Genomic DNA, 11,654 nt, shown 5'->3' with positions numbered 1-11,654 from the left:
CTACACGTAGAGGTAGAAATCAGGAATCACCTTGCTGATTCAAATCCTATTCACTATGTCGTGGCACCTCACTGCTAAACGCTACTGAGTCGGTCAGAGACGGCGGTGATTCAGTATAGTCACACCTATACTACCATTTAGAATTTGCTTTTGGTCATCCTTATTATATGGTAGTGAGGTAATAGGCTCTATTTGTAAACTCAGTAATAAAACATGGAACCTCACATTCCCAACTAAATTCTACATCATTCAGCAAAAACATCTTCAGAGTCCACAGAAACGGAGCATAACGAAGAACTGCAAATAAGAAAAGACACATTGGGGAGCCGCGTGCCTATTGAAACAAACAACAAATGACAGTGGTGCCAAATTCTGTATATGTTAATTCAATTGTACAGTGTACGTGCATGCATTTATGTGTTATGCAAATATAGTACATTTGTATTTGAGAGAGAGAGAGCGAGCGAGCGAGTGGGGAGACAGTGGACGTGGGTGGATGTGGGCAGTCGTGTCTCATTAGCATCAAAAGTGTACACAGGTCAGTGCCATGGAGAGAAGGGAAGGAAAAGACATGCTGAGAAATGAGTGGATGGACAATGGAGAGAGCAAGAAAATAAGCAAAAGAGAGAGAGAACAAGAGAGTTTGTGTTTGCTTATTTTGATGGTAAAACTAAGCACATCTCTATCTCCTGTCTGTCGTTTATCCTGTGTCCTTTACACACACTGTGGTAAGAACACGTTTCCCGTGGTGACTCTGTCTCTGAATGTCCCCACATTTAAACTTTTCAATGCTCGATTGGATCTTTTGTGCACGCGATGAATTGGTTTCCAAGATGCTCCACAGAGCAATTCCCTGTTTGCGACCGTCCAATTTGTATGAATGCATTCGTCTTGGATGAAATCCCCAGTGTGCGCTGGTACAGTATGAGCAAGCCTTTATTCATGAAGGCCTACTTATGATACACCCACATTAAAAAAGCCAGTAGCAAAGCGGCCTCTATGCCATTCAAAATAGATGTTTTCAGTGCACAAATGGTCACAGCTTGTACCAAAAAAAACTGTTTAAATTAGTCAGTTAGTCACAGCATCTGCCAACATGATCCTCTAAGAGAAGAAATATTCCTGAATAGTGAAAGCTCAGACTCAAGATTGTAGCACTAGACACATTTCAAATAAACAAATAACACACTTTATCATTTATCATTGTTTTGCATTATAGCATTATAACATTTGCACAAACTATATATATGTACATTTATCCCCAAAATGGCCATCTAGTGTAGTTGAGTAAACATTCTCATTCTCACACAAACTTCATCATCAAATGAGGATTTCCTAGTTTGAACGGATTATAGATTTACATTTGTTTTTGTCTGTGATGCGAATGACACAAGAACGACCTCATTTGTTTATTGAGCTGAAGCATGTTGTCTCTATCACCACTACAGGCTCTCTGGCGGTGTCTGTCACCGACATGACGGCTCCAGTGGTCGGCTCATCCGGGGGAGTGTACGCTCTGGTCTCAGCACATTTGGCCAATGTGGTGATGGTAAGTTTTATTGCGTGTTATATGGAGATGATTATCACGTCACTCAGTCGTCCTGTCGCTACAGAGCATTGCCACATCGTCAGAGCAGCCCTGTTTTGGGGCCCGGCAGGGGCTGCTCTATCTACAGATGCCATACATTCCTCACCTCCAGCCCCCCCCCCCCACACACACACACACACACACACACACACACACCAAAAAGATCAGAAAGTGTGTGAGCGGGTGCATGTGAAGAATTCCCATCCCACTGCACTGTCTTGACATATCTGCTCTGCTCAGTCAAAACTCCCCTTCTTGTGGGTCATCACAGACACATTAGGCAAAAGGCGCTCAATGTGAACCTCTGTTACGTGTAATAGGGTCCTCATTATGTACCCTGCAACATCCTCCACATCATTCTTGGAGTCGGGATGGAAGAGTTTGTCTTCCTCCTCTCAGCTGAAATCACATTATCTAACACAGCAGGAACAGATTGGGGGTCAGAGTGTCTCCGGGGCTTTCAGAGTTGACGTGAATTGGGCGAGATCTCATGTCATTTCATGACAGCGTGTGTGTGTGTGTGTGTGTGTGTCTGAGGAGGACTTGACCTTCTAGCACAGTTTGTTTTGACTTTATCATCAGAACTCAAAAAAAGGACCTTCTGAATTACTCCATCCTCTCTTTCTCTCCCTTTCTGTAGAATTGGTCGGGAATGAAGTGTCAGTTTAAGTTATTCCGGATGGCCATGGCTCTGGTTTGCAGTAAGTCTCAGTAAAGATGCAACACACCCCTTTCACCTCATTTTAAGAATACTTTTTCAACAAAAGACTTTTAATCTGCTTGTTATGCTATTCCATCAACACACTTTAATCCTGCAGAAAAGATTCCTTATCTGAGAAATGTGATGTTGCTCCAAAGGCAGCAATATTAAACTTTCTGGCTTTTTCAGAGTTTAGCATATGGAGGATTTCTAACTGAGCATAGTGATGCAAAGCTCGCCCCTATTCATTTTCTATGTGACACCAGCAAATCGCTTTGCAAGGCAGTGTGGGATTCTACGTCCTTACCTGTAGTGGATGCCTTCTTTTGTATGTCCCTATCCTCCAAGATCACAGATTTAAACAAAAATCAGCTCAAGTACATTTTGACTTGAAACTTGGTTGTTAACTTACGTGCCCACAACAATGAATTCTAAAGGTTATCTGAACTTAATCTGAGATTTTGGCAGTTTGAGTGAGAAAGATCTTGTGAATATCTCAGTAAGTACGTTGGAGCCTTTTTTTAGTACAAAAATCCTTTTTTTCTAATATTATCGCTCCACTGCAGCTCAGCATGGAAACACAAACAGGGACCTGGAAAATCTTTGGCTCAATGGCGCTTTATAGTTGTTGGTAACAAAATAAAAGTCTAGTTCCTCTACCTCATAGAATATATTGCTTCATTACATACATAAGTTGTAGTTGTCTATAACTCCGTATGCAGACCTGGCTAATACTGTGTTTTCTCTCCCCTCCCTCTGTCTGCTCACAGTGAGCGTAGAGTTTGGTCGGGCGGTGTGGCTGCGGTTCTATCCCCCGGCCTTTCCTCCGTGCCCCAATCCCAGCTTCGTAGCTCACCTGGGAGGAGTGTTGGTTGGCCTGACGCTGGGTGTGGTGGTCCTGCAGAACTACGAGCAGCGGCTTCAGGAGCAGTCCCTGTTTTGGATCTTCTTCTGCGTCTACACCTTGTTCGTGCTCTGCGCTGTCTTCTGGAACATCTTTGCCTACAGCTTGCTCGACGTGCGACTGCCCCCGCCGCCTTGACTTGCTTGTTTATTAAAGGCAGACTGCGCACCGCATCCCCCTTCATTCATGACCGCCTGGCTGGATGAGTCACCTCCGCCTAAGCCTCACCGTGGGGTCGTCTGACAGCCCCCCCTCATCCTACATCCGGCTCTCTGATGCAGGGATGCACTTGACACGGAGCAGCCCTCGCTGTCGGTCCCGTCATACCTTTTTCAGCCCACTTGTTCCCCTTTTCTGGTTGAGCCTCACAATCGTTTCCGCTTACCATGCACGCTAACCTTCTCTTGCTCTTTGTCTACATCTCTGTCGGACGTTTGTCCTCAAGCGTATCAGTCGGTGGGACTTTTGCTGCCAGCACAATGACAAATGAGAAGCCTCGAATCTAACTCAACACAAACAAGCAGGAACAGTCCCGTCCACATGGCTTCACCTTCTCGGCCTCTTCCTCCTCAATCCAACGGTGCCTTCTCATGGAGATGTCAGCCTGATGAAAGTATTTCTGCACAGTTGCCTCTTATGTGGGCTGACAGCTGTAGGACCCTGCGGTTGCAGTTGGTTTTCAGACAGAAGAGTTCCTGAACATCCTGTAATCTGCCTGCACCCTCGTCAACAGTAAATGAAGAATATGGTCATATGAGAATTTAGGCTTAGTTGGTGTTTTGTCGTCATTACAAGCAGCTCATAAGCATGAGTGACTTAGATTACGCAGACAGCAGGATGGCTAAACATCTCCGCGTTTGTCGGGAAAGCATGGAGTATATAGGCTACAGCAACCTTTAAAAGTTGAATCTACCTTTTGAAGGAAGTGTGGGTTGATTTTCAGTGTTGCCATCAGCATGTGGCACTTCCCCAGGGAAGGATTCATTTGTGTTCAGCGCTATTTGAACCTCAAACTTGTGTCTTTTGACTTTTTTTTGTGTGCAAGTAGTGGGACAATTGTACCATTGTGCGTACAGATTAGTAAAAAAAAAAAAAAAAAAGAAGAAGCAGAAGTGCCATTTAGACTTTTAAGCTTTCGAAAATGATGCCAAAACATTGCTACAAGCACTGGGGGGGGGGGAGCACATCCCCAGACAGGAATTGCTTTTGTGCAAGCAAAACAAATCTTTGTCCCTAAGGAGTCGGTCATATGTAACAGAAAATGTTTTTGATCTGTAATGGATCTCTCACACCCTTTTTGTCATTTTGTTGTCCTTTCTGGGCATTTGCAGTGATTTTAGTTTTTGTGATTGGTTAACAATAGCAAAGAAGTTGAGAGGTGGTGAATTAAAGAGGGATTAGACTAATAAAACATTCAGCAGTGGGGACAAACCCACTTACTTTCTGTCTTTTTTTCTCATTACCAAATGTAGAAGAGCACACATGCCTGACCTCGACTACATCTGGGCTGGGGTTGTTTCACTCCCATATCAGCAGGCAATGGGGGAAAGAAGTAAATCAATGCTCCCTCATTAGTTCCTGTCACAACGTAAATTGTTAATTGATTGAACCGGGATGGAAAACGACCCCAGTCCTAAGCTGTCAGTCTCAAGCGGTACTGTACTTTAACCTCATGTTACGCTGGTAACTGCTTCGCACAAACATTATTATAATGTGATTATATACAGATTAATATTTTATCATGCATTTGCTGTTGATTTTTTTCTTTTTAACTTGGTGATAGTGGTATGTTGTGTGAATTGTTTGGTCGGTCTGCATTGTGATACGCTAGCTATATCCTGTTTGTATCATATTTAAAAGTTGGTTCAAGATGGTCTGGGGTTGTATATAATAAGGGCTACGACACAAAAGTGAGGGAGGGGTAAATCGCTGATAATATTTTAACATTGTGCATATTTTGTAGATTTGATATGTACATACTGGAGTACATTAAACACTTTCATACAGAAACAAGATATGATTTCTTTGGATTCTGCTCTCATTTATATTAGTGTGAACTCATGTCCCGCATGCTTGCACGCACACATACAAGTTGTCTTCAATATTCTTCTTGGGACAGGAATTCCTCCCCCACTGTGCGAAGACAAGCGCTCAGACCAAGCAGGTTTGCAGCCTTGAAACCAGATTAGCCTCAAAGTCCAATCCCAGTGTTTAGAGAGAGCTCAGGGCCCCAGTTGTGGAGAGCCGGGGTATAAGAGCCTTTGTGAAAACGCAAACGTCAAAGTGATCAATGGTGTGTGCGAGCATAAAAGAATCAGCCATAATTCTTTCAGAGAGGGGACTCCTTAAGCTGTAACCGAAAGTCTTCTCTGTCTAGCCGGTATAACCATGTGGAGAGTAGCGGTTTTGAAGGCGTACAACGGAAAATTCATTAGGCGGCCAAGGAAAGCTGCCTCGGTTGTGTTTCCCCTTCATAAATCTCCAATTTCAGAGGTAATCACTCACCTTGGTGAGAAAGAGAAGACAGGTGAAGCTGCAGGGAAGGAAAAATCCGTGCAATTGCATTTGTAGAGTCTCCGCATTTATGCTGCCTGCTGAGAGCGGCACGTGTTACAATTTGGCTACATTTTAAGTTGCATTTCACATCTTTTTAGGTTACATGCAAGAAGCGGACTTAGGTTGACAGTTGACACACAACTATTACCGATGTTTCTAACAAGCTGACGGTGATGCCGGTGTGAAAGTGGCATTTTTGGTGGCGTACTTCACCATTTTGTCACCATATTCTGCCAACATGTGTGAGCGCTATGTTTGCAGTGTGTTGCATGCATGTCTATGTGTGTGCACATGCGTAGGATCAGTGTACTCTGTACATGAAGGGCATGTTGATCAGACTGTGCCTTGGCCAGTTCAGTGGTGTCTTGTATTTACAGGTCACAGGTATTTATGACACTATGTGGCCACACGTATTTGGACACCAGTACAATACATTACATTACGTGTGCGATTTTGAACATCTCATTGTGATGCTATGGGTTAATATACAGTCACCCCTCTCTCTGGCTGCAGGGTCATGCTCCCATTCGTCCACATTAGTGAGGTTGCTGTCACAATGTATCCCAAAGGTGTTGGATGGGGTTGAGGTCGGGGATCTGTGCAGGCCAATAAAGGTCTTCCACACCTAGGGAGACCATCTCTTTATTGACCCCTGTTTGTGCATGGCGGTCCTGTCACATTGAAAGGGGGAGAGGTCCTTTTCCCAAATTGTTGTCTGGAGGCAGCTTTTGTCCGAAACGATACTCAATGCTTGGGCATTATACAATACAGCACCAGCACCAAACCAAAAGCATAAAACAAGATTGTGGACAGGGGTGTTGCGTCTTTTTTTCCCAATATGTAATTTTGTACAAAAATACAAATACACAAACTTTCAAAAATCACATCAGATGGCAAACATTCATTCGTGTTGTCGAGGCACGGGACCAAGACTATTTCTGCACCGTTGTCGCCATCAAGCGGACATGCACCATGACAAGTTGCAATGCATGTGAGTATTACAAATAAGTGCAAAGACAGCAAATTGCAAGTATTAAGTTGAGTAAAGGTATAGAACGTGCCTATCTTTATTTATCTCAGGTTTTGTTGCACCCACCCATTTCACATGTTTGTTCAGCTTCCAGAGAATCTGACAAACTGGACCCTGTAGTGTAGGACTTAACTAACTTAACCCCAGAAGATGGCAGTAGTGCACCACTAAGGATGCAGAAGCTGGAGTAAAAACCCAAAGACCAGGGGACTGTGGTGAATATGGTTCGTGTACGTTTTGATAGTCTGCTTTAAAAAAATAAAAGCCAAGCCGTTTTTCTGTTTTTGTTGTAAAAAAAAAAAAATCAAAATTAAATTCCTCTTTTGTTTTTTCTTTTGAAGAGAGACGCAAACCAAGACAGGTGCCCTGGAAGTAAGAATATTTCAAAATAAAAGTCAAGGCACTAGAATGACCGTGTGCAAGAATATCTTATTTAGAGTCCATGATGCAAAACACATACTAGGGTAACAAATAAATGAATGAGTACAAATAAATAAACCTGGGCCGATGGGAGTCTGTTAGCAACAGTAGTTGACTATAGGCGGTTTAATATTAATTTATCCATGTACACAGCAAGAATACACTTTTCAATTAATCGGTGCATTGTTTGATGCAATACAGTTCGTAATACAGTTTAATCAAAGTCATGTTGTGTGTGCAGAGTTGTTGCTGTTAGCACTGATATATATTTTTCCACCGTAGTCCGTTGCTTGAGTGAACGCAGAGCATACAATGTGTAACGAGAAGCAAAGTAAACGTGTTTACACCATTTCTACCAGTAGATAGCAGTATAAGTGTATTTGAACCATAGATTCAGTTCTATTTACCTGTGTCTTTGTTCATTATCTGTTATTGATACAGATTTATTTAATGCAGTTTGTTTCATCTGATATTTGATGTTGATGGTTAATTTGCAACCTAGTTAGATACATTATGTATTTACTTGTTATTTCTATGTCATTTCAGAATCAAACATGGAAGAGTGAGCACGTGTTGATCATGAGGCAATAAATAATGACAATTTAAAAATAAAGAGACATTTGGTTTATTCGTATTAAGCAGCCTTCAGTGGACCTTGCCTCAGTTACCACCCAGCCATAGCGCCATGTGCTTCCCGTTTTTACCTTCATTACTATATCATCACTGCACCATCATCACTGTCACTGTCATCATCATTCAACCTCTAACCTGTTCTGTTGTGACTCTGCTGTCAGCGTCTTAGCACCTCTGACAAAATCGTGTCATCATAATGTCAGCAATTTGGTCTAAAGAATGATTTAGCACTGCGCTTGTGTGTGAACTGTTGTAGGGTTTGACTCTAGGAGTTATCGTATAAGAACATGGAGAGCACAGCTACTCTCACATGTCTAAGATGTCTCACATTGTTTTATAGTCGTCAAATGATTGTTGTTTAGCGTTGTTGCCTGCTTTTAGCCGTATGTCTATCTCTGTGCCTGTACGTTTAAATAAGTAATATTCATTGTATATGTACACACTTTACGCTAATTCTGATTATATAATTAACAATATATTCGGGTAGTTTGCAGTTCCTGTAAAACTGAGCAACAGGGCCATTTAGTTCCCCGGGTTACATGTCAAATCAGCAGATCATGACCTTCCTTACATAAGAGCAGTAGCTCACATTTACTTCTATATGATACAATGACATCTGCACCCGTCTAGATTAGCAAAGAAGGAACATCTTTGGTATTTTCTAATTCTGTATGCCAAGCACAAGTTCAATACTCCCCTAAAAGCAGAAACCTTCAGAATTAGTTGTTGCATTGTGATTATATTGTGCACCGTGAAAGGGGTCGGTGACAAAGTGTGACACTCGATCTCCTTCCCTGTAACAAGAATTGGAATCTTTAACAATGGTTTTCTCTTTGAAATAAAATTGTTGTGATTCTGTGGGCCCTCTGTGCATTCGAGAAGCTGACCTAAAATCTGGCTTCAAGGTGGAACTCAAATTAACACAATCAACATTTCAAATCTGACGGTCTGCATCCGCCTACAGCTCCAGAGATAAATGTGAGGGGTCTAAAGACAGGTAACATGATAGCAAAGAACAAAAGAGAAACAATTCATCTTGTTTTTGCTCTTATCTTGTGAGATTTAGTAACACATTTAGAATATTCTAGAGTCAAATTTCTGTATATCGATGGCAAAAAGGTCATTTCATTAGGACCACAGTACTTGGCCAACATTATTTCTTCTCATCTCGGCCCTTTGACCGCTTCTGTTTCACCATTCAATTCAGGATTTAAGTGTGACAAATAAATCAATGAGGTGGGTCAATTATGCTTAGTGTTTAATAAGAATGCACCAAACGTCTCTTCATTTTTCAATTGTCATTATTTATTGCTTCATGAACAACACATGCTCACTCTTCCATGACATAAAAATAACAAGTACATACATGATGTATGTAACTAGGCTACAAATTACCCATGAACATCAAATATCAGATGAAACAAACTGCATTAAATACATCTGTATCAATATACCTAGATCATTGACAAAGATAGAGGTAAATATGACTAAATCTATGGTTTAAATACATTTATACTGCAACACTGGTAGAAATGGTAAACACGTTTACTCTGCGTCTCCTTATACAGTTTATGCTCTGCGTTCACTCAAGCAACGGAATATCAGTGCTAACAGCAACAACTCTGCACACACAAAATGACTTTGAACTATGAACTGTATTGCATCAAACAACGCACCGTGTAATCGAAAACTTGATTCTTGCTGTGTGCATGGATAAAAGAAAATAAATCTCATGTAGTCAACTACTGTTGCTAGCATACTCCAAACGGCCCAGGTTTATTTAGTTACATTCATATATGTTTCTTCTAATTTTACCCTGGTATGTGCTTGCATCATAGACTGTATAAAGGAATTTCTTGTATACATTGTATTGCCCAAAAGAGGAATTTGCAAAAAACAAAATTGGCTTGTTATTTGACTTTGGTTCTCTCGTTGTTGTTTTTTAAGATTCAGACAACAAAAAACAGAAAAGCGGCTGTGCTTTCACATTTTTGGTTGAAAACAGAAGACAGAAAAATGTGATATTTCTGTTTTGTCATTTTTTCGATTAACGATAAAACAGACCATCATAGTCCACTTTTCTTTGGGTTTTTACTCCAGCTGCTGCATCCTTACTGATGCACTACTGCCATCTTCTGGGGTTAAGTTAGTTCAGTCCTACAGGGTCCAGTTTGTCCGATTTTCTGGAAGCTGACCAAGAATGTCAATGGTGAGTGCAACAAAACCTGAGAGAAAGATATCACGTTGTATATCTTTACTCAACCTAATACTTGCAATTTGCTGTCTTTTGCACTTATTTGTATATATTTTTCCCCTTTAATTAATTAATTAATGTGTTTATTAATGTGTTTTTTTAAAGTTGAGGTTGGTTTTCTAACTATCCAGTACGGCACATTTAAAGTTGAAGTGGAAGAAACAATCTCTCACAACAATGCAGCAGAGACATAGAGATGTCGGCTGTGATAGCGTTACAGTTTCCATGGAGGGCGGGATCCCTTCACTTTTAAATGAGGCAGGTGGAGCATTGGTAGCCCCACTCATCACTGTGAATGATGTGTTGGACAGCTCTCCTTCAGTTCTTGAAGGGAAATTAGAAACCTTATTGACTTTTGATGAAGTGAAGGATTCTTATGCCACCACACCAAACAGCAATGACCAGCCATCAGTCTTGGGTTACAAATTGTTTCACAGAGCCATCGCCGCCAGCTGGTGATAGTGGTTCAGCTGAGAGTCCATCATCTCCCCCACCACCTCTGGGATCTCCAATAGCCCTTCTGACCCCCTGATCATGACACTGTCAGCTCCGGCCTTGCTTCCAGCCCACAAACCAGAATCCTTGTCAAGTCGGAAAGATTCTGATTGCAGCCGAAAGCTTATCTCACAGATCCAGCTCTCGCTGTCACAGGAGTCACTGCTGGCTTGTCAGCTGCCTGAGGGGGAAAGTGAAAATGAGCCCACCTCAGTGGACTCAGTGTAGACCAAGGGAGCTGGTGGTGGTCTTTGAGAGGTGTGTGCAATACAAGTATGCACAGCAGCAGAATTATATTCCATCAGTTAAAATGGCTGATCATGTCAGTTGTTTGGTTAATTCATTCTGGTTCATTAGCAGTGTCATTTTGCTGCAGTTTAAACTGGACTTTTTGGCTAAATGACACAGAATGACCCACACATTTTTCTATATCCTGCTTTGCCTTTTGGCCTTAACAATCGTCTAAATTGTTCAGCTTGACCTGAATTGGTATTGTGCAAGTGTGTGTGTGTGTGTGTGTGTGTGTGGTGCTTTTGCTGTATAGGCCTAATGTTTTGTTTTAGGGACTATCACAGCTTAGAGAAAGAAAAAACGTTGCTTCTCAGCAGCCTGAAACCCTGATGTGTGATCAGAGCATTGCACTCGGCCAGCTCCATCTGGGTGTTTTTGAACATTTTGTTTCTGTGTATGTCCTATCCTTTAATTTACACATCTTACTATCTACCTAGCACGCACCTTGTAGGCCTACGTCTCTATTCATTTGATCTGGTCTTGGATCTCTGTTGTAAGAGGGATTTTTAGGACATACACCCAATGTATGCTTTGATCCCTTCTATCTCAAACCATCACAATAACTACATAATATGTCTTATCTTGCCAGCGATATTTCAGTCGCTTTCACAGTGAAAGTCTCTTATCTGAGAACTGGAACAATGCCAAACGGCCTTCATCTTCATCTTCATGCAATCTTAAATTATTTTGCCTTCAACATTCTTTTGTCAGGTATTATCCCGTGAAGCCGGTTAGCCCAGGTGTGGCTCAGTCTTACATATTGCCCAACAAGTAGCGTACCCT

The 11,654-nt window shown here is 41.7% G+C and overlaps 1 protein-coding gene across 2 annotated transcripts in view; it reads left to right on the top strand.

Annotated features, from left to right (window-relative positions):
• Positions 1–3,403, top strand: part of rhbdl3 (rhomboid, veinlet-like 3) — a 49,223-nt gene extending 45,820 nt beyond the window's left edge. For both annotated transcript variants that reach the window (XM_079158956.1, XM_079158957.1), the window contains exons 7-9: positions 1,449–1,549; positions 2,229–2,289; positions 3,059–3,403. In XM_079158956.1, coding sequence (XP_079015082.1) covers positions 1,449–1,549; positions 2,229–2,289; positions 3,059–3,330 — 434 coding nt within the window. In that variant the 3' untranslated portion in view covers positions 3,331–3,403. The remainder of the gene's footprint in view (positions 1–1,448; positions 1,550–2,228; positions 2,290–3,058) is intronic.
• Positions 3,404–11,654: the final 8,251 nt, after the last annotated feature.

Source organism: Pholis gunnellus (genome assembly GCF_910591455.1).
Source record: "Pholis gunnellus genome assembly, chromosome: 5".
Classification (NCBI taxonomy): Eukaryota; Metazoa; Chordata; class Actinopteri; order Perciformes; family Pholidae; genus Pholis; species Pholis gunnellus.
This window is presented reverse-complemented; position numbering and strand designations above follow the sequence as displayed.